The sequence below is a fragment of the Coenobita brevimanus genome, chromosome 61, assembly GCF_032717465.1.
Source record: "Coenobita brevimanus isolate Jiangsu-jjx chromosome 61, ASM3271746v2, whole genome shotgun sequence".
In the NCBI taxonomy this organism is placed as follows: domain Eukaryota; kingdom Metazoa; phylum Arthropoda; class Malacostraca; order Decapoda; family Coenobitidae; genus Coenobita; species Coenobita brevimanus.
Genome location: NC_137014.1, coordinates 28532458 through 28557488, shown reverse-complemented (window position 1 = coordinate 28557488; position 25031 = coordinate 28532458). Strand labels below are relative to the sequence as shown.

At 40.9% G+C, this 25031-nt stretch overlaps 1 protein-coding gene across 1 annotated transcript in view; it reads right to left on the bottom strand.

Moving 5' to 3' along the window:
* The window catches only part of LOC145403727 (uncharacterized), a 307526-nt gene that overhangs the window by 153519 nt on the left and 128976 nt on the right, over positions 1 to 25031 (bottom strand). The window contains exons 7-8 of the mRNA XM_080275407.1: positions 20569 to 20580; positions 18979 to 19151 (exon numbers count right to left, since the gene is read on the bottom strand). Coding sequence (XP_080131533.1) covers positions 18979 to 19151; positions 20569 to 20580 — 185 coding nt within the window. The remainder of the gene's footprint in view (positions 1 to 18978; positions 19152 to 20568; positions 20581 to 25031) is intronic.

Below are 25031 nucleotides of genomic sequence, written 5' to 3'. Positions count from 1 at the left end.
ACTCTAAACCAAAGGATCTCTTCAACACCTGGTGGATGCAATGGACAGGGACGACGACTTCACTGTGAAAAGTTATTGGCGCAGCTTCAACATCGGGACGTGTCTCTTCATCATCCAGAAGGCGTTTCAGGACATGAAGAAGGAAACCCTTAATGCTTGCTGGAAAAAACTGTGGCCCGAGTGTGTGAACGACTGCAAAGGCTTCTCCCCCAACGAAATTCACCACTCTGCAGTGAACAAGTCTGTCAAGCTGGCAAAGATCCTCGGTGGTGAAGGTTTTGCTGACATCACGCCCCAGGAAGTCAATGACCTCATTGACGCAAACTCCGAGACCCTGACAGATGAGGATTTGGCAGAGTTAACCAAGTCAGCCAGCGAAGGGGAGGATGAGGAGCCGACAGATCCAGCACAAGAGGAGGAGGAGAAGGAGGGTCTAACATTAGAGCGCCTGTCTGACATGGTAAGAGCCGGAAACGACCTGCAGCTGATGGCTCAGAAATGGGATCCATACATGGTTCGTGCTGTGCAGTTCTCCAATGCGATTGACACAGCCATTCTGTCGTACAGAAATCTCCTCAATACCATGAAGAAACAACGGCAACAACTCCATCACCATGTTCCTCAAGCCACTGAAAAAGACTCCACCTACATCTCCAGCAGTAGCAGCACCTCCTGAAGCACCTGCATCACCTGAAGCGCCTGATGAAGAGGCACCCTCTGAAGAGCTGTAAACGCTCTGCTTCACTGTGCAGTACATCATCATCATCAGCATCGTACTGCACAGCTACTTCATGATCATCAATCAAACTCATCATCCGTGAGTACCCGTACAGTACTGTACAATTCGCTTTCTTTGTTATTTCTTAATTTCAGTGATATTTCATGTCCATATTAGTTAGCAAGCAATACAGTAACTTTATACTTACGTTTCGCTCGCTACGGTCTCTATACTCACCGATGCAGAACGAGTTGAACTGAAGATATACAGTAATGTACATCTTCAATTCAACTTGTTCTGCATCGGTGAGTATCCTTCCTGTTTTCTCTTATTAGTAGTAGTAAATAGGCATTTTAGGGCAAGCAGTACAGTACAGTACTGTACAGTACTGTTACTTTACACTTACGTTTCACTCACCGCCCGCAGAAATGTCGTCATAGGCGCCTTCTCAAGAGCTGCACAACTAATACTGTATACACCTTGTACTGAACTTCATGATCATCATCATCTTCAATTCATCTCATTCATCATCAGTGAGTACCCGTACTGGTTTTTCTTATTAATAGAGACAATAAATAGGCATTTTAGGGGTAGCGTCAATACAATGCGGATTTTTGCTTATCGCGGGTGCCTTTGGAACATAACCCCGCGATAAAGTGAGGGTTTACTGTATGTATATATATATACAGTGCTCGTCAGAAGTATGGAGCGCCCTGCATCCCTCCTGAGAAACAAACCTTTCAACATTGAAAAAACATATAAATAATGCATTTTATTTACCTTTAGTGCTTCGTAGGGTAGCCTTTACGTTTCTTCACGGACCTGAGACGTCTTGGAAGTGAAAGGGCGAGGCTCCTGAGGTGCTGGAGCGGTATTTTGTCCCAGGAGTCACAAATGGCGGCTTCCAGCTTAGGTAGAGAGCTCACGTCCTTCCCTTGGAGACTCTTCTTTACGAGGTACCAGAGGTTTTCAATCGGGTTGAGGTCTGGGCTATTTCCTGGCCAGTCTGTCATGAATGATACCTCGCAGTCACGAAGCCAATTGGTGACCGATTTGGCCTTGTGAGCAGGTGCACCGTCCTGCTGAAACACTCGTGCACCCGTTAGCTCGAAGGAGTCTGGTAAATGATCACACAGAAGCTCCAGGTAAACATCCTGATTCACTCTGAGGTTCTTGGGAAGTACAACAAGCTTCCCCAAACCCTTCCCTGAAAAACAACCCCATACTATGAGTGAATCAGGATGTTTAACTGTGCTTTCTACATACCATGGGTCAAGTGGGTCACTACCTTTGCATGCTCCTCTGTTACAGGTAACACTAAACGTTGCCTCATCAGACCACAACACTGACAACCATTGCTCCTCACCCCAATTTAGATATTTATTAGCAAAGGCAAGCCTACGAATTCTCTGGCTGCTAGAGAGAAGAGGCTTTTTCACAGGCCTGTGACTTGTGTAACCAAGCTCATGCACCCTACGAGACACTGTTCTCACTGACACCTCACCAAACACTTCTGGGTTGCTCTCCTTAATTTTCCTTGCACTCACACGAGGATTAAACTCCACTGCACGTTTTAAAACATTAACAGACCTTGGGGAAGTTTTCCTAGGCCTACCAGACCTCGGTTTCTTTGTGGGAACTTCACCACTGTTTTCCTCCCGAAACCGCGCACACCAACGACGCACTGTCGATCGTGCCACACCAACCAATTTACTAATTTCCTTTGTCTGGTGGCCTGCCTCCTTTAGAGCAATGATCTGGGATATGATTTCACTCGATAGTTCACGGGTAGGTGCCATAACAAAGTTTTGAAGGCCAAAACACTGCGGGACACTTGGTAAAAAATGGCGCAATTTGAGAGGGACACTCGGCGGAGTTCCTCTCTCTCAGGCAGCCCGTGGGCGACTGAGGCGGGAACCAACCAGCGCGTCAGAAGGCCCCAGGCTACCGTGACGTCATGCTCGGAGCTCAAACTTGTGGCTCAATTCTTACCCCTAAAAATGGGTGATTCTTTTTGGGCCATAAGTATTGCGCGCCCGGCGGACAACGCTGAATACTTCTGACGAGCACTGTATATACTTGTATATATATGATACAGGCAGACTGTGAAATAAGTCTTCGTGAAATGACTAGTCAGTTCGTAAAACGAGGTTAAAATGGGCTGGCTAAATTAAAGTTAGGTTAATTTGGGTTGAGGTTATATTATGCTAGGATATCTAGGTTGATGTTAGGTTAGGTTGGGTTAGCTTTGGATGATATAGATTAAGGCTAACTTATGTTAGGGAGGTTAATTGTGCCCAGATATTATTATGGTTAGGATCTCTCTATCTATCTACCTATAGCCCGGACGCCCTAATCCCGCAAAGGGTGGCCGCAGACAAAATGCCTCCAAGTCACTCTCTCACCCACCATTTGACTACCCTCCCCCCAACTCACCCCCCCCTCCCTCATATACCTCTCAACTCCATCCCTCCACCTCATCCTCGGTCTACCTCTCCCTCTCCCTCCCTCCACCTCACCTATATACACCCTCTTAGTCAGTCTTTCATTCTCCATTCTCTCCACATGTCCAAACCACCTTAGTGTATTTCTCCTAATCTTCTCAACCACATCCACATCCACCCCACAACGTTCCTTCACTTCTTCATTCATCAACCTGTCCCTCCATGTCACTCCACATGCTCCTCTCAAGTAGCTCATTTCCACTGCTCTCACTCTTGACTTGTTCCCCTCTTGCAAGGTCCACGCCTCACTTCCATACGTCAGGGTAGGGATCACAATACTATCATGCAATGACTTCTTAATTTCCATACTCACCTCCCTATTTCTCATCACTGCTTTCAGCAAACCAACAACCTTCCTTCCGTGCTGTACACTTTCACGCACTTCATCCCCCAAAGTTCCATCCTTACTCATCACACTACCCAAGTATGCACTCACATTCTCCATATCCTCACCATCCAACCTCACTGTACACTCTTTGACTTCATTCCTCTCAAACACCATAACTTAACTTTTGTTTACATTAACTTTCAGCTTCCTCCTCCTACACACTGTCCCAAATTCATTCACCAAACCTTGCAACTCCCATTCATCTTCACTCAACAATACTGTATCATCAGCGAACAGCAACACTGGAATCTTCCAAATCTCACCCTCATTCATTAGAGCCACCCCCACATCCACTGCTCTACCTTGCACCTCCTTTACAGCCCCATCCATGTATATATTAAACAGCCATGGAGACATCACACAACCCTGTTTCAGTTCCACATTGAGATCAAAGAACTCACTCAACTCACCATCCACTCGCACCGTAGCCCTAGCTCCCTCGTACATACTCTTCACAGCACTCAACAATTTCCCCTCCACTCCATTTATTCTTAATACCTTCCACACACCTTATCTATCTATTCTGTATAAGCTTTCTCCAAGTCCACGAAGGCAGCATACACTTTCTTTCCCTTCTCTAGATACTTCTCCACCAAACATCTTAGAACAAATATCTGATCTACACACCCTTTTCCTTTCCTAAATACCCCTTGTTCCTCTCCAACTAGCTCCTCTGTCATGGTTAGAATAAGTTAACAAAATTTTATCAATATTAACTGAAACTAACCTAAGTTAACCTAGACTATCCCAGCATACCTGTCTCTAGACTAAATTAACCTAATTTAAATTAACCCAACCACATTTTAACCTTGTTGCATGAAGTGACTGGTCATTTGACGAAATGACCGATTTCACAGTCTGCCGGTAACACATATATGTGTATATATATATATATATATATATATATATATATATATACACATACATACACAGTACACACAATGTGCTACCCCAAAGTTCCAGTAATCTGAACTGAGGGAGCCAACTGTTTGCAGTTTTGTCTTTTGCCACTAGGAGGAGTCAGCAGCACCTCTTGTGCATCAGTGTGGCCCCGGCTGTGTCTGTGAGCGGACATGTTGTTGAGCTATGCTTACTATTGTAATGGGGTGTGTAGGTGGTTTGGCGATTCTGCAATGGCGAACCTCACAGAACAAAGAACCTGCATCAAGTTCTGCTTCAAGATCAACAAGACGGCTGCAAAAACTCACCGGTTGTTTCAGCAAGCCTTTGGTGACACTGCTATGTCCCAGAGCAGAACATTTTTTCTGGTACACGTGGTTCAAGAAAGGACAAACAACCGTTGAAGATGATGACTGTTCTGGATGACCGTCAACGGCAACATCAAAAAACATCAGAAATGTTCATCAGGCTATCCTTGCAAATCGTAGACAAACTATCAATGATGTTTGTGATACTGTTGGACTGTCGTACAGGAGTCTGCAACGCATTTTGTCAGACATGTTGAGCATGTGACGCATCGCTGTAAAATTTGTGCCAAGACTGCTGAGCGATGAGCAGAAGGCACATCGTATTGCAGATTGCAGGGAGCTCAAGAATCAGGTCAGAGATGACGCCACCTTCATCTCCAAGGTCATAACTGGTGATGAATCACGGGTTTATGGTTATGACTCGGAGACAAAGCAGCAGTCATTGCAATGGAAGTCTCCCAATTCACCGAGGCCGAAAAAACCTCGTCAAGTTCGCAGCAATGTCAAGTCAATGTTGATTGTTTTCTTCGATATCCAAGGGATTGTTCACAAGGAGTTCGTCTCACCCGGTCAATGTGTCAGCAGAAAATTATACTGTGAAGTTTGCAGCGTCTGAGGGAGAACATCTGCCACAAACTTCCAGAACAGTGGAAGAACAAGGACTGGGTCCTACAATATGACAACATCCCCGCCCACATATAAATTGTTGTCATGCAGTTCCTGGTTTCCATTAACAAGGTAGTCATTCCCCACCCACTCTATTTGCCTGACCTTGCCACCAGCAACTTTTTCTTGTTTCCCAAGCTGAAATTACGACTGAAAGGGAGTCGATTTGACTCGATTGAGGAGATCCAAACAGAATCACACGAGGTGCTCAAGACCATCACGCCCGAAACCTTCCAGGGATGCATGGACTCATGCAAAAAATGCTGGGACCACTGTATACATGCCCAAGGGGACTACTTCGAAGGCGACAGTGAGAACTAGGAGGTCTATCTATCTATCTATCTATAGCCCGACGCCCTAATCCCGCAAAGGGTGGCCACAGACAAAACGCCTCCAAGTCACTCTGTCACCCACCATTTGACTACCCTCCCCCAAACTCACCCCCCCCCTCCCTCATATACCTCTCAACTCCATCCCTCCACCTCATCCTCGGTCTACCCCTCCCTCTCCCTCCCTCCACCTCACCTACATACACCCTCTTAGTCAGTCTTTCATTCTCCATTCTCTTCACATGTCCAAACCACCTCAGTGTATTTCTCCTAATCTTTTCAACCACATCCACATCTACCCCACAACGTTCCTTCACTTCTTCATTCGTCAACCTGTCCCTCCACGTCACTCCACATGCTCCTCTCAAGTAACTCATTTCCACAGCTCTCACTCTTGACTTGTTACCCTCTTTCAAGGTCCACGCCTCGCTTCCATACATCAGGGTAGGGATCACAATACCATCATGCAGTGACTTCTTAACTTCTATACTCACCTCCCTATTTCTCATCACTGCTTTCAGTGTACCAACAACCTTTCTTCCCTGCTGTACCCTTTCACGTACTTCATCCCCCAAAGTTCCATCCTAACTCATCACACTACCCAAGTACTTGAATGCACTCACATTCTCCATATCCTCACCATCCAACCTCACTGCACACTCTGTGACTTCATTCCTCTCAAACACCATAACTTTACTTTTGTTTACATTAACTTTCAGCTTCCTCCTCCTACACACTGTCCCAAATTCATTCACCAAAACCTTGCAACTCCCATTAATCTTCACTCACAACACTGTATCATCAGCAAACAGCAACACCGGAAGCTTCCAAATCTCACCCTCATTCATTAGGGCCAGCCCCACATCCACCGCCCTACCTTGCATCTCCTTTACAACCCCATCCATATATATATATTAAACAGCCATGGAGACATCACACAACCCTGTTTCAGTCCCACATTGAGATCAAAGAACTCACTCAGCTCACCATCCACTCGCACTGTAGCCCTAGCTCCCTCGTACATACTCTTCACAGCACTCAACAATTTCCCCTCCACTCCATATATTCTTAATACCTTCTACATACCGTGCCTATCTATTCTGTTATAAACTTTCTCCAAGTCAATGAAGGCAGCATACACTTTCTTTCCCTTCTCTAGATACTTCTCCACTAAACATCTTAGAACAAATATCTGATCTACACATCCTTTTCCCTTCCTAAATCCCCCTTGTTCTTCTCCAACTAGCTCCTCTGTCATATGCCTAACCCTATCAATGAGTATTCTACCATATATTTTACCAGTCACACTAAGAAGGCAAATACCCCTATGGTTACCACATACTTCTCTCTCCCCTTTTCCTTTGTACAGAGGAACAATTATACCTGATTTCCAGTCCTCTGGAACCCTTCCCTCTTCCCAAGCCAATCTACACAACTTCCATATCCACTCCACAACAATCTCACCCCCATACCTAAGAAGGCAAATACCCCTATGGTTACCACATACTTCTCTCTCCCCTTTTCCTTTGTACAGAGGAACAATTATACCTGATTTCCAGTCCTCTGGAACCCTTCCCTCTTCCCAAGCCAATCTACACAACTTCCATATCCACTCCACAACAATCTCACCCCCATACCTAAGCATTTCACCACACACTCCATCAATTCCTGGGGCCTTTCCCAGCTTAATCTTCTTCATCGCTTCCACTACTTCTGACCTACTGATCTCTTCCTCCCTCCTCTCATCTCTTCTTCTCCCAGCCATTCCCCAACCACTTATACTCACACTGCTCTCACTCTCTACATTCAACAAATCCTCAAAGTGCTCCTTCCATCTCCTCAATTTCTCTCTCTTCTCCACCAACAATCTATTATTCCTATCTTTCACTCCCCTACTATTTCCCCTTTCACACTGCCTTACTTTCTTTACCTCCTTCCAAAACAATTTCTTACTCTCCCTCCATTTCACACTCAGATTCCTCCCAAACTCTTCATCCACTTTCTTCTTACTCTCCTTCACCAGTCTCTTAACCTCCCTTCTCCTGCTCACATATACCTCTCTCTTCTCTCTCTCATCTTCTCCCCTACCTCTACTCGCCAACCATTCACCATATGCCTTCTTCTTTTGTTCCACAGCTCGTTTCACCTCATCATTCCACCATGCTGTCCCTTGCACACCCTTGCATCTCCTCCTCACTCCACAAACCGCCTCACACGCTGCGCCTATCTCTTCCATGAATATCTTAAATACTAGGAGGTAGGGTAACTTATCTTCATACAATACTCAAATTACTGGAACTTTTGGGTAGCACTTTGTGTGTGTGTGTGTCTATTCTTACCTAATTGTATCTTTACAGGAATGAGTCAAGCTCGTACTGTCCCATGTCTTAAACCATATTTATCGTACATATCCTTCAATTTGTGAATTGTTTTGGCACACACTATTTCAATCGGTAGTGCATTCCATTGATCAATTGCTCTGTTTGGGAAACTGAATTTCCTTACGTCTTTATCACCTCTCTTCTTATGCAGTTTTTTGCAGTGTCCTCTTGCTGATGCTTCTCCATATGTTAAGTAATCATTTATGTCTATTTTCTCCTTTCCTGATATGCACTTATATAGCATTATCATGTCACCTCTTTTCCTTCTCTCCTGTAGTGTTGGTAGTTCCAGTTTATTTAGCCTTTCTTCGTAGCTCAGGTCCCTTAAGCTTGGTATCCATCTTGTAGCGGCCCTTTGAACTTTTTCAATCTTGTCTATATGCTTTTTGAGATGAGGACTCCAGACTACTGATGCATATTCCAGGGTTGGTCTAATAAATGATGTTATTATCCTTCTTAGCATGTCTTCATTTATGTATGTGAATGCTATTCTCATATTTGCAAGCAGTGTATACATGTTCCGTACCTTCTCGCTGATGTGGTCAGCCGGAGATAGTCTGTTATTGATAATCACACCTTGGTCTTTCTCTCTTTCAAATGTGCATAGGGTTTTATTTCCTAACTTATAATCCCAATCAGGTCTTTTTCCACTTTTACCAAACTTGATTACATGACACTTGTCCACATTGAATTCCATTTGCCATGTACTACTCCATTCATGAAGTTTATTTAATTCTTCTTGTAGCTCTTTACAAAAGTCTATGTTAGTAATTCTCCTTTGTATTCTTGCATCATCTGCAAACATATTCAGATAGCTCTCATTTCCAGTGTTACTGTTTATATCATTTATATACACTAAAAACATGATTAGTGCCAGCACTGAACCCTGTGGTACTCCACTAGTCATTTCTTTCCATGATGAGTAGTTTCCTCTTAGTACTGTCCTCATTTCTCTTTTTATGAGAAAGTCTTGCATCCAACAAAACAGTTTGCCTCGAATTCCTCCTTGATGGTACAGTTTCCATAAAAGTCTTTGGTGTGGTACTGTGTCAAAAGCTTTCTTGAAATCTAAATAGATACTGTCCACCCATCCTTCTCTTTCCTGTATTGTGTTTGTTACTCTGTCATAGTAGCTCAACAGATTAGTAACACATGATTTTCCTTTTCTGAAACCAAACTGTCTTTCTGTTATCATACTGTGTTCTTCTAAATGATTTACCCAAGCTTTTCTTATAAGTTTTTCTAATATCTTGCTTACAACACTGGTCAGTGATACTGGTCGGTAGTTGTGTGGATTTTGTCTATTTCCTTTCTTGAATAAGGGGACAATATTTGCTTTTTTCCAAATATCAGGTAGTTTACCTTGACTCAAGGATTTCTTGCAAATTAAAAATAATGGTTTACTTAACTCCTTTGCACATTCTTGTAATACCCAACATGAAATTTCATCAGGACCACTTGCTTTTCCTCTGTCTAATCTACTTAACTCCTCCTGTATTACTTTTTCTGCTATTTGTATATCTGGTAGTATGAGTGGACATGCGTGTTCCACAAAGTCCCTCTCAAAATTTTTTTCTTCTGTAAAAACTAATTGGAAATTCTTATTTAGTGCTTCACAAATATCTTTCTCTTGTGTATAAGTGATTCCCTCGTCCGTAATGGATTGTATTATATCTTTTACTTTTGTTTCTGATATAGCTGTAAAACAGCTTTGGTTGATCACTACTTTTATTTATTATATCCTCCTCAAACTGTGTTTGGGCTTCCCTCCTTATTCTTGTATAGTCGTTTCTTGCCTGTTTGTAATTATTATACGCCCTTTCACTATTGTGTCTTCTGTAACTATTCCACAACAAATCTCTTCTTTCTTTTGATTTCTTACATTCTGTATTGAACCATTTCTGTATTTTCTTATCTGCTTCTTTGTGCTGTGGGATGTACTTCTGGACTCCTATTTCATAAAATTCACAAAATTTTTTATATACAGCATTTAAATCTTGTCCTCTAAGCTCATTTTCGCAATCAACTAAGAAATACTTCTTTAGGTCTTGATAATTTCCCTTTTTATAGTTTAGGCTCTTTTTGTAACTGTCATTGCTGTTTACTATGTCATATGCTATCCTGAAGTTATAATTTAGTACTGCATGATCGCTTTTGCCGAGTGGAGAGTGATATATTAAACTGTCAATATCATTTTCTTGCCTAGTAAATATTAGATCTAGCACTGAAGGTACATCAAGTCCTCTTTTTCTGGTGGTTTCCCTCACATGTTGCGTTAAGAAAAACTCTTGTACGAGATCCAGGAGCTTTTGGTCCCAACAGCCTTCTTGGCTATTTATATCCAGAGTAGTCCAATTTATATATGTATTGAAGTCCCCAGTTAGTATAATTCTTTCCGATTTCTCTTCCATTATATGTAGTAATGATCTTATACTCTGAAGTGTACTCTCTGCCAGGTCCTCATATTCGTCTCTTTCCCATGTGTTTGATCTGGGTGGCATGTACAAATTGGCTACAATTACTTTACCTTCAGATGTGTCGATCTCTACGGCAATCAGTTCTACTTGTGATGGTATATCTAGTTTTATTTCATTGACTTTTAGATTTTTCTTAGTTAATATTATAATTCCTCCTCCTTTTTTTAAATTTCTGTCTCTTCTCCATATATTGTATTCCTCTAAGTTTAGTATGTCATTGGATATCCTTGGTGTTAATTTTGTTTCAGTTAAGCATATTATTTGTGGTTCATTTTCTCTGACATAATCATTCATCTCTAGTAATTTAGATACCATTCCATCCACACTTGAGTACATCAACTTAATCATCTGGTTTATATATATGTCATGACAAGGTTCTACTACCTTCCTCCTTTTTATTCCATCCTGTTTGTGTACCACTTTCGTACCTGTAATCCTATTAGTTTGTAAAAAAAATTTCTTCTTCTCCTCTTCTGATCTTCCCTCATTTTTTGTTTTTGCTTCCTCCCTTTTCTCTTTCAGTAATTCCAGTTCCTCTTGTGTTAGGCATCTTTTTATCCATACATTTTTGAACTCCTCTTTTTCCAACAGATTCTTTGCATTTTTTAGTATCTCTTCCACAGTGTTTACACTCTGGAAAGTCACCTTTAGAGGTCTTGTCTTGCTTTTCTCGTATTTCCCTAACCTTTTGTGTTCCTCTATGTCTTTACTACAGATTTCCTCTGATACTTCTTTCAGTAAGCTCATTACATTTGCCATCTCCTTTTTGTCTCTTGTGATCTTGTTTTTAACTTCTTCCTCTTCTATACCAGTGATTACTATAGATTTGTTTATCTCTACTGAATCTCTGACTAACTTTGGATTGTTTTGGATTATTCTTTTCACTTCCTTTTTAATGCTTTTTTCCTCCACCCTTGTTTCTAAGTCTTTCTTTACTTTCACCATTTCAGCATACGTGGTTTCTACATCATTTTTGTAGCTTTGCACAACTTCATTCACCTGTGTTATCTTCTCCTCAATATCACTGCTCTGGTCCATGAGACTGCTTGGTTGCCTAATTGTCTCTGTGTCATTTTTGAACTCTTCCATAACACTCTCGTGATTGACTACTGTACTTCCCATTTCACTCACTTTCTTCCTAAGCGTACTCAATTCCACTGTTAGTTCACTGATGGTTGTGTCTTTCTTATTGGCCTCCCTTCCTAGATTTTCTATCTCTTCCTTTTGCAAGTGCATTTGCTTCTTTATTTCATCAATTACATTTTTGAAAGTCATTTCTAGTTTGTGTACACGTTCAACCAGTCTGTTGTGAGTCTCCACTTCAACCAGTTCTTGGTAGAAATCATCATTTTGCTTTTTACTTTTATCCATTTTCTTTTCCAAATTTGTTTTACTGAAGTATGTATCCATTTTGCAATACTAAAAGAATAGAGTATGTACTTACAGAGTATGTACACTTTCCCCGTGTTGCTGTAGTGTGTGTGTGTGTGTGTGTGTGTGTGTGGGTATATATATATATATATATATATATATATATATATATATATATATATATATATATATACAGTATATATATATATAGCCCGACATCCTAATCCCACAAATGGTGGCCACAGACAAAATGCCTCCAAGTCACTCTGTCACCCACCATTTGACTGCCCTCCCCCCAACTCACTCCCCCCTCCCTCATATACCCCTCAACTCCATCTCTCCACCTCATCCTCGGTCTTCCCCTCTCTCCACTTCACCTAAATACAGTACACCCTCTTAGTCAGTCTTTCATTCTACATTATCTCCACATGTCCAAACCACCTCAGTGTATATCTCCTAATATTCTTAACCATATCCACATCCACCCCACAACGTTCCTTCACTTCTTCATTCGTCAACCTCTCCCTCCGTGTCACTCCAGATGATCCTCTCAAGTAACTCATCTCCACTGCTCTCACTCTTGACTTGTTCCCCCCTACCAAGGTCAATGCCTCGCTTCCATATGTCAGGGTAGGGATCACAATACAGTACTATCATATGTAAATATATATATATATACTGTATATATATATATATATATATATATATATATACAACCTTTATTGCTTAGGATGTGGGGGGGACCTGTGGTTAGGTTACTGCACTCCAGAATATGTAAGTCACAGGAAACCATCGTACATCTGTGACAGCAATTACAGGATCTAAGTTAAGAAAAGCATTCGAGGACAGCAATATTTCACTAGTAAAATGCACCACTGAACTGAAGGGGTTAACAGGTTTGGGTGACCACTTAACATACTGTACAATATTTTTTTCTGCAGTTTTTCTAAGCAAACACAAGCCTTTCATGACCAAGTGGAACATCAAAAGGAAGGGTGGAACTTTCCATAGTCCTAAAAAACTTTTTCACAAGCAAAATGGTAAAAACAAATGAAGAAGCTTCATTCAATCAATAATATATACAGAACACAAAATAACAATACAAAAAAAATTCTAATATGATATTATATATATATATATATATATATATATATATATATATACACAGTATATATCATCATCATCAGCCGTTTGAGTATCCACTGCAGGACCGGCCTATCTCGACTGAAGTTGGGATATATATATATATATATATATATATATATATATATATATAGAGTATATATACTGTATATATATATATATACAGTATATACAGTATATATATATATATATATATATATATATATTATATAAGGGTGGCCCAAAAATGTACCAGTTATTTTATTTTTTTTTTCAGACTTATTATTCTCCACAAGGCTACTTCCGATCCATATCACTTAAGATGCCTTCGTGCAAAAAATCTAGAAAATCGACTCATATTTAGAAGTCACTCCCTGGAGGAAAAATACATGCTCCTGATAATAATATGTTTGATCACAAATGTCTAATTGTCTAATGAATATATGTCTTATAACTGCCTGTAACTATCTTAAAACTGTGACAACTATTGAACTAAACATTGAATAAAGCTTGAGAAGTAGTTCGTAGACATGCTTACTGTAACATGCATCTACCACTGCTGTGTGCTGCAGCCATCTGATGGAAACTCCGGCACGGCCGGAAAAGCACCATGTCCACGTTGCAGTGTGCACTGGGGGGCTCGTTGATGACTCAGTGGTCACTCAGTCACTCAGTGGATTACTATTTCTTCACATGATAGGACATACATTGGTGTCCTCTTGATGACTAGTGTGTCCAAAAGTTACTTTGATTTATCAGGTTTGTAGGCTCCACATACCAGGCACTTATTGATGAATATCTGAATCATTAATAATGGAATATTCCTACTACTGAACACAATGTTTAATAATTACTGTATCCAGCATATGACCACAAGTATCCAGATATGTGGAGTGAATTGATGCTAATACTGTATATCAAAATAATATTCTGATGAGTATTATTCATTCATTCATTCATTGCCAGACGCCATGTATCCCAAACGGGGTGGCCAAGGCTTAGAGTTAATTGTTTTACAGGGAGGGGCACTAATCCTCCACCAACCCCACTTGACATGTAGGGAGAACGTAGATCGATAATAATAACAAAGCCTTGCTTATCAGTGTGTTTCAATCACAGGCCATGCCTATGACAAGCAGCTGTCCAAAAGTATGGCTTCTGGGCAACCCTGAGAAAGATATATTGGGTGCTCACCTGCCAACTAATGCCGATGTCCTCAGGAACTTCATGTTTCACCATCAGAATGGTCTTACAATCAGTTGCAGCAATAAGAGCACCATGGAGAAGGTAATAGTGATCTGGGATAAAGCGAGCATCCCGACCCAAAGGGTAGACTCGGGTATTCGCAAGCTCCAGAAGCTTCACAAAGAGTACTCTGTATTGACGAACAACAGATCATTACCAAAACCAGGGTACCGGGTCAAAGAGCAAAACTTCAAGAAAAAACTCACAAAACTGTCTGATATTTCTTGAAAGGACGCTCAACTCACTATGAAAAACAAAGAGGATAAGCAGTTCCTGCAATTACGGCAAGAGAATCTATTCAGCGGGAGTATGTCTGGAGTGGACAGAATCTTGGCACACAAGGAGGCTCGTAAGTGGCACAGAAGTGATCAATCCAATGTTCGAAAAGAAAAATGCAAGCTCACTGGACAGCAGATGGAAATGACTGTACCATCCAGTTCAAATGACGATGAAGGCTGTAGCCCTTCCTCATCATCAAAGTCTGTGGATGAATTTCAAGGGCCATCGGCATCCAAACAAATTAGACAGCAATATAAGGCTACGAAAACCATTGTAACTAAAGAAGTAGTTGCAGCACTTGATTGTGTCAAACTGCCTAATCGTTCAGCCATGTTCGTCATGGGCACTGTCACACAAGAGCTTGGTCATAACCTGGAGTCTGCAGTACTGTCTCGAAATACTATACAGCGAGCACGAGCTACCACTCGCGAAGAAGAAGCAACTGATCGATGGGCTCCTTTCACATCAGACATTCCACTTCTACACTGGGATGGAATATTGTTCCCAGATATCGCTGGAAACAGTGAACCCGCTTTGGACTGAGTTGCCATTTTGGTGACTGGCAGCAAGACAGAGCAACTTCTCGGGGTTCCCAAGATAAACTGCAACACTGGGAAAGCGCAGTGCAATGAATGCAACAAAACACTGGATGAATGGAATCTAAAACCAATGAGTCAAGGGCTTGTTTTTTATACAACAGCAGCTAACACAGGCCTGAAGACGAGAGCATGCGGTCTAATCGAAAAGCCATCATGTGTCTGAGTTGATGCTGTCTGCTGTCTTCAATGTTTCTCAAGGGCAAAGCAGCAGACATGAAGTGGGAATCTTCAAGCACTTCCAAAAACTTTGGCCAGGAATGGATAAAACTAATTTATATCGTGCTGGAGACGAGTAGTTTGTTGGGATGCCCGATGGTCTACACGAAGAAATAATTTTGTCCTGACTGAGGCCATGAACAGCCAGCTCCCTAGAGATGATTATAGAGAGTTAATACAGCTCTCTTGTATGTTCTTGAGATACTCTCCAGGTAAAAAGCAGACAACTTGTGCTCCAGGTGCTGTGCACAATGCGCGCTGGTTGGCAAAAGTAATATAATCGCTGAAGATTTTTCTATTCAGGAAGCAAATAAACTTGATGGCGAGGGAGACAGCTAGTGTCACAAAGGTAAGTCTGTTTGTCTCGCTCGTATACATGTGCTATTGTCATGAGTCACCACATTCACAGAAGGCCCCCTTCAATGACAAGAAGCTGATTTCTCTGCTCCACGAGTACCCCGATTGTGTTATGGTGAAGGCAGCTGCCAAGTCATTGTGCTGCCATTTGTGGTACTTTGCTGAGCATCTGGCGGTGCTCACTTTTATTTTATCATCGTGTTGACGACGCCACTAAAGCAGCTATGGCGGAAAACCTTGACCATCCTCCTCGTCGGAACTGGCACTACGTTTCGATGGTGATGTGTTCAACCATTGTGCCTCACTGGCAACTTCATCACCAGACGTTCATTGAAGTTCTTCAACCTATACTCTGTGAAAAGACAAAATGATGCCATGGCATTCATGATGAAATCACTCAACCTTTGGCTGTCAGACCCCAGGTATATGTCGCTTCTGGCTAAGTGCAAATATCTGAAGGTTGTCAACGACTGTGCTGAGAGAGGTGTAGCTCCCACCCTGTTGTACAACAATGTCCTGACAAGAAATGAGACTCAAAATCAGTACATACTGCAGCTCATCGCTGACCACTGGAAAAGACTGCCAATTCCGACAAAAGCTGCTTTGATGAAGATATAGTGATGCATTATTCCTATACTTAGTGTTTTAACTGTTCTTTTAGCATTCAAATAAAGAAAGTCTACGTTTGGGAACGCTGAAAATACACATTTCGTTTTTTGTTGAAAATCTGTCAATGATGTTTTCAGTTTTTTTCGGAATTACAGCAACGGAAGTGACCTCTAAAAGTTGTGCATTTGATAAAAATTTTCATAGTGCCTTCAATGATGATAAGGAACATATATAGCCTTGTGGAAGTGAACAGTTTCTATTTTGTTTTTTTGGGTCACCCTAATATATATATATATATATATATATATATATATATATATATATATATATATATATATATAGACAGACAGATAGATATATAAACATAATTTGGATAAGCAGGGGCAAATAAATGTGACCAATGCTAGGGGAATTTTTTGTATAAGCAGATCCATGGTAGTTACTTTTGTTGTACTGTACAGCCAGCACTCATTATAAGCCAATGATATGTTCCAAAATTATCACACCTTTCTCCACATACATGATACTGTAAGGTTGGGGAAATTTAAAACTACGTTTTATAGTCAGCAACTGAGCAGGGAAATGACTCAAGATCATGACACACAGACAGGTACCATCAAGTGAAAGATGCATATGGTAGCATGGTCAATGGATTGTCTATATAAATGTAACAAAGACACTGAAGATGAAGCAATTTACTGTAAATTATTTAGAAAAAAAGATGTCAAAAATGGCAACTTATAATGAAGGACTTTCTGTACAGCACTTACTCTGAAATGGTCCACAAGCTCTGCAAAACAAAGCAGAGCTAGGAAGCATGTGAGAGGCATAAAGTACATACCCTCTACAAAAGTGTGTGGAATAATATGAGAGATCTGAGTGTGTGAGTGGCATAAGGTGCATTTCCTTCAGAGTGTGTATAAGAGACTAGAGAATGCATATGAGTGGCATAAAGTGCATTCCCTGTACAGATAGCATGTGAGAGTATGCATTAAAGATTATACTGTGTGTAGCATAAAGTGCATGACTTGTACAGTACAAGAGAAATATTGAGAGGACATGTGAAAAGACTAAATATGTGTGAGAAGCTTAGAGCACATCCCCTGCACTAGAGAATGAGTGTAAGTGGTTTTGAGTACATCCCTAACCCTAGACAGAATGTAAGAGTGTCTATGAGTGATTTGTGTGTACAAGGAGTGTGTGAGTGCCTTGGATTAGCTATATACGCTGTACCAGACAGTATGTGAAAGTGTGTGTGCATGACTTACACAGTGCACAAACAGTTTCTCGAAAGTGTGTGAGTGGTAAAGGTACTGAAGGTGTAAAATGTCTTGTCGTCTCTCCTGTTTCTCTCTCCATGGACTTCCAAAATGGGTGTGGTAAACCCTCTACAAACAACAATGACAACATTGATATGAGGCTAAATAAAGTCATCAGTGTTGGTCGCTGTGGGTTCACCACTCTGATTTTTAATGTTTATGAAGAAAGAAGCAGGTCAGGCAACAGGACTTCTGATGCCGACTGTACATATCCTGCACTAGCAAAGACTGGCTAATAATGTGAGATTTGAGACATCATTAATTGCCCAGTGGGTGACTTTAACTTACATGACATGAGTTGGGGCTGTCTACATCCTGCTTTGAGCCCAACAATTGACTAAGGACTTGATACTGATCATATGATAGCATCTGGAGCTTTTTTTCAGTCATTCTTGCCACTAATCTTTCCCCACCTGTTCATGCTGTACGTTTTCATGATCCCTCTCAAAATTTGAATCTTTACATTCGAATCTTGAAATCCCCTGACTACATGATCGAAGAAATTGATCTAAAACTTGGCACTGGCATATATACACTCTAAAACAAAATCTTTCATATTTGCCAAGGTAAAATGTGCCTGTGATGGATTTTTTTTCTTTGTTGTCAGAAAATTACCTTTGAACTAAACTGAATAAAAATGACTAAAATCTTTGAGATACTGAGTTTGTATTATACATACAAAAACTCAAACTTGCTCTCTTTCATATCAAGGAGGTAAAGCTGCTTTCTGACATCATTAAAAAAAAACAATGTTTTCTGCGCACCATGGGATAGTTGTGATTTTCCAATGAAGCAGTTTATGGGTTAATACACACCCTGCACTAGATACTATGCCAGGGTGTGCATGTATGAGGTCATTATCATCATCCAACCTGCACTAGAGGATGGGAATGGATGAGAGTACATACCCTGCACTAAAATGCATGTTAACAGTGCATGCATAACGTAGTTATTTATAACTGAATTATAATATATACAGTGCATCACACAGTATGTGTGTGATAGCGAATTATGAGTACATATCCTACAGCAGTGGGCAAGTGAGGACCGTGTGTGAATCCTACCCTCCATGAGACATTATGTGAGGAGTGTGTTAGAGACAAAAGAATAAAAGAATATGTGTAAGAGTGAATAAGAGTACATACCCACATACTTGAAAATATACAGTACGAACATCTAGGCATACATACCCTTCCCCTTCCAATGCATGTGGAGTGGTGGATGGTTGCGTGGAGGGACCTGACACCTGAGACTGAGCCTTAAGAGCTGCCAGTGGTTCTCTCACACTGATGCTTGTGTAGCCTCGAGAGTCTTGAGAGTCACCGCTGAAGTTCTGCTGCTGCTGACCCCCCTCTACACCAACCTACCACATTTATGGCTTTTTAATTTATTCTTAATAATCCACTGAGTGTGAATCATAGCTCAGGCAGTGCCAAATAAACCTCCACTTCAAATCTACACACTCCATATGATGTCTATCTAATTCAGTACGAGGGCCCTGCCATTGTTAAACCTTCTGTAAACCTCCAAACTTTTCAAATGCACACAAGCACAGACGAAAGGAGCTAGAGAGGAGATTTGATTATGATGTTTAACCTGAGAACTGTGAGTTACATTCCAGAAAGGCCGGTGTTCGACTGCTTCTTACATCATGGGAACTGAGCCATAAATCATAGTTTCTACATTTCGTTTTGGCATGAATTACGGTCAGCTGTTCGTTTGTAAGTCAAATGGAGGCTTCTAATTTAACTTATTATATAAAAGCATACCCTCTTTGATCTCAAAATCCTAAAATTGGTTTCCAATACATTTAAAATGTCAATTTTTTTTTCAGACTAATGCCATGGCTGGTGTCATAGCACTGTAAGATATCTATAGTACCTAAACTATAGCACATAATAACCTAAATATTTAAGAACAAATCTTGATTACATTCTCTATCAATCTGTAAGAAAAGAATTGGAATACTAGAAGCTTTGAAAATTGGCATCTTATTTTGCACGCCACAGAGGTTCCCTTGAATCCTAAAGCATAAAGGGATTGGAATGGATTGACAGATATTTTTGGTGATAAATGATGGAAGAATCAAAGGACATGAATTTTCAATAAGGAAAACAGATGTCTTTAAGCTGTCCAAAAATTTAGCTTCCCAAACAGAGGTATTGATACTTGAAATACCCTACAAGGCTAGTGGTGTGAGCAAAGAAAATCCATCTCTTTAAAACCAGACTGGGTAAAACTATAATCTAGAGACAGGACCAGGTGGACTTAGTTAAATGCTTGTATACTAAAACCTGACAAATACCAGGTAAATACACATGTACAAAAACAATATTCAGATGCACACGCACACTTCACAATGTCTCAGAATGTATGCAAACCTTGAGACATACAAACTAATAAAATACCTGTACTTCAATCTCATGTTTGAAAACTATAAGACTTTACTATCATTCCTCAATCTGCAATCCCATCACCAGCAAACAAGTAATCATTTTTGTTCATCACTGTCATCATCATCCCGATCTCTTTTTATCACCCAATGACAGAACAAGGTAGGTCTACAATGTATGAAAAAAGAAAAATATGACAGAGGAAGAACTAATCAAGAGCATGTTCAATGAATGGGCCACATTCTCATTCATTCACCACTCCACCCCTGGATTCCTAACTCCACCTCCTAGGCATAAATGAGCTTCATTTGTGTTTTTTCTCTCTCTCGCTACCAGCAACAGAATTTAAAAGTAAATTATGCTATCCCCATACTCTAAACTACTCACCTCTTCTGTCTGCTTGAAAAAATCAGAATGACTAATTTAGTGTCCAAGATGACAACATACACTAATGATGGTTGCATGATAAGCAAACTGTCATGTCATCATACCTATACCTGTAACTTTAACTCTGCTAAAATTAGAGAAAGTGCATTAGTATCCAAGAAGGCAATATAGTAGTAGTGACATGAAAAAACTTAACTCACCATTATCATCATTTTCACAACCCCTTTTCCCACTAAAATTAATAGAAACATTAACTAATCTAGGAAAACAAACATCAAAAGCTACCTAATTCTTGACGTGATGTGTCTGCATATATTCAGCTCAAACAAATCAATATATTGTACAGTAATCCCTCAATTATCCGACGTAATAGAGCCAAAGGCACATCTGGATACAGACGAAATCTGCATACGGAGCAATATCCTCTATTGTACCTATACCCAGCCTATATGTACAGTACCCCTTCTATTGGTGGCAGTGTTCTCCAGTCTTTCAGCTGCATTAAGACATCAAAACATACATGGGAATATCCAATATAATGCTAGACACTAAGAAAGCAATGGATAACGAAAAAAAAATCCACAAATACCTTACCAATGTACAGTATCCCTCCTAACTGTGGCACTGTTCTTTAGTTTTTCAGCTACACAGACATCAAAACACACATGGGAATATTCAATATAATGCTAGACACTAAGAAAACAATGCACATACAAAAAAAAAATCCACCAAAAAAAAAATCAATGAACATGGCAGTTGTAAAAACAACATTACCCCTCAAGGGAACTGTAAGTTATCAATTTTTTTCGGAAATTTGGGGAAACACACACACCTGAGAACAAACAATGACTGCTTCTGCACACACAAAGAAAAACGTTTCCATGGCCAAATTTGCCCCCAGAAATTAGTTATATTGGTATAAATTTATACCTTCATCTTCACTGGTGTTTACACTATAAGATATGCTAAAATAAACACACAGAACTGATGAGTAAAAGTACAGAAATGCGGTGAGTATAAACTTGCTCATGAGTACAAAATAGCTTTAAATAACCCAACATCCTAATGCAAAATTTTGGCCACACTGCAAGAGCTAAGCATATGTCAAAATGCAGAATTTCACGTGCTTTCTTATGGTGTTTTCGGAATTTTTATACAACCAATAATATTTGGTTATTATTATTTTTTTTTAAATAACAGAACAGAGGAAGGAAAAACAAATGAGTAAAACAAATAATCCATACACCAAATTATTGGTGTCCTCCATTTATAAAATATCTGTAACAGTTGGATTTGAACTGCTGTAGGTTGAAGTTTGGAGAGAAACACCACTGGGGAAGCGAGGTCCAAAGAGATGCAGTTCGGAGAATGAAAGATTTCTGATAGGCAGAAGTTCTGCAATATGGCTGAGTGACGTTCCAGTCAGGAGAGCCGCCAGATGCCCCTGTAGCACGAGGGACAGGTGGACCAATGGATCTAACTTTGTCTAAGCATTTGCCATAAAAATACCTGTAAAATAACGCAAGGGAGGCAACGTTCCTTCTTACTTGTAGGGGAGGTACAGTAATTTATTTATAATAGCAGGGATATTAATAATTCCAGCAGCTTTGTTCTGAATTTTGTCTGGTTGTTTTAATGCAACCTCTCCACATCTGCCAAAAACTCAACAACTCACTAGTGGCGAAGCAGGAATGGTGGGAGACGGCAACACACTAAGAAGGGGCAGGGGAGGGAGGGTTGGGAGACAGGGAGGGAGATACGCCTGGCAGCACTGAGCTTGGAAAGGGATGGAGGAGGGACAAGGGGGCTGAGATGCGAGAGCAGCACGGGGATTTTGACCACTCGGTGAGGGACCTGGATGGTCATATTTGCTCATCCTGTGGGTTGCAGTCTGTATTACTAGTGCACAGCCATTAGCTTTCCAGTGATTTGGGCTGTTGGGTAACTCTGACCATTCAATACGGAGCCAGACAGACATTTTGCTGATCTTGTGGGTTATTGGCCAGTATCGCTCGAGTGCTGGCGCAACTTTCTGAAAGATCTGGGCTGCCACAATACTTTGACCACTCAGTAGGGAGCCTGACAGCCATTTTCCTCTGCTTGTGGGTTACATGCCTGTATTACCCTCGTGCTAGATGAACTTTCCGAGTAATAGGGGTGGCTAGGGAGTTTTGACCGTTTCGGAAGGAACCAGACAGCCATTTTTGATCAGCTTGTGGGTTCCATCTATTACCCATGCGTGGCCAGAGAGGCTGGCTGGTAACCCAACTAATATTTTTTATTTTGTAGGCCGGCCAGATGCCGTTATTGGAGCTCTTAAATTCCGATATGAACAACTAAATCCAGATACGGACTTAATAGAGCTAATGCCTCACGTCCAGATACAGAGCATCTGGATAAGTGAGTGATTACTGTAATAAAGATTTTATTCAGCCTAGAGCGAGTCACAGGAGGATAAAAGTTCATCATCATCATCATTGTCATCCAGACCTCCTTTCCCACCCTAACGCAGGGTGAGGAGTAGCAACGTCCAGCATCCCAAGCCTGCCCACTCCAATGGGCCACGCTTCCACTGACTCACCATTCACGCCCCTGGAATCCTGGCTCTATCTGATATGCCAAAGACTTTCACCACAATCTGCAGCTTCACATAAACTTATCTGATAGAGTCAATCTGGATGCTGTCACGTTAAAAAGAGGTGCCAAATCCCAGATCATGCACTTCTCACAATATTCATCCAGCCAGCTCGATCTCTTGTCAGTCCCCTAGCCTCATGGACTTCCACACCTCTCTTCCTCACACACTCATCCACCATTTCCTTACACCTTCTCCTTGACCAACCTTGTCTCCTCCCTCCTTCAAATTTGTTCAGATGTACCTTTTTCACAACCCTGTTCTTATCCATTCTCTCCACAAGGCCATACTACCTTGGTACACACTCTTCGATTCTGGTGTCCATAGACTTCCCCAATCCGCACCTTTCACGAATCACATTATTTTGTATCCTATCCACTCTCTGTACTCCACGTACATTCCTCAGCAGTCCCATCTCCACTGCTCTCACTCCTGACCTTTCATTTTCATGTTACACCACAATCTCACATCCATTCGTTGAAGCTGCACTCCTTCACGTAAGCCTCGTGCAGCTGCAACACTCAAGCCTCTGTTTCTTATCAAGGCCTTCATAGCACCAGCTACCTTCCTTCCTTGTGACACTCTACTTTCCACTTCTTTTCCACATTTTCATCTTTTTTGTATCACTGTACATAAGTACTTGAGCTCTCTCACCAATATCAGTCTCTCTCCATTCACTGTAACATCACTTTCGGACTCACCTTCTCTCTCGATTACCATCACTTTACTCTTTTCTATGTTTACACTCCAGGCACGATGCTCACAGACATCAGCAAACTCTGCATTAGTCTACCAAGCTCTTGTCCGATATTTGCAAGAAGCACTGCATCATCAGGATACAACAAATCTGAGATATTCCATCCATCACCATTCATTACCAACACCATCCCTCTCTCCATTACTCATGTTTTTACTTGTTTCATCACCCCATCCATATATATATTGAACAACCATGTCATCACACAACCTTGTCACATGCCCATACATGCCTCACTACCATCATAAAAACTCTTGATGGCACCTAGCAGCTTACCACCTACACCATACATGCACATAACCTTCCACAATCCTTCTCTGTCAACTTTGTCATATGCTTTTCCCAGATCCATAAATGCCATAAACACCTTATAGTGCTTCTCTACTATCTGTCTCATTGCAAATATCTGATCCACACATCCTCTGCCACCCCTAAAGCCACCGTGTTAATCACTCACAAGGACTTCTGATATCTCTCTTACTTTCTCTATAATAATTCTTCCACATACCTTCCCTACAACACTAAATGAACTTATGTTACGATAATTCTTGCACACACTTTGTTCACTTTTATTTTTGTACAGAGGTACAATCACACCCTTTCTCCACTTTGCTGGCACGTTTCACTCATCCATGCTTTCTTACACATCTCCAACACGCACTTCATTCCGCTCTCTACATTACACTTAATCATCTCTGCATTCTCCTTATCACCCCCAGCTGCTTTCCCATTTTTCAGCCGCATCACGGCATTCTTCACTTGTGCGAGTGTCACATTTCCTGGTACTGCATTCCTTCTCTGCACACCCCCAAAAACCAATCATGTTTACAGCCACTCTGCTCTCTCTATTCCCATTCACCAAGCTTTCAATATATTCTTTTCATCTGCTCCTTACTTCATTCCCATGGGTTAATAATCTACCACTTACATTCTTCACACTTTCACATTTCTTTCCACTGTCACTTCTACATTTCTGCACCTCTTTACAGAATAACTTCTCATTTTCTGAGTAGTTTGCATTTATTTTTCTTCCTAGATCATCATTTACCTCCTTCTTTTTCCTCTTCACTA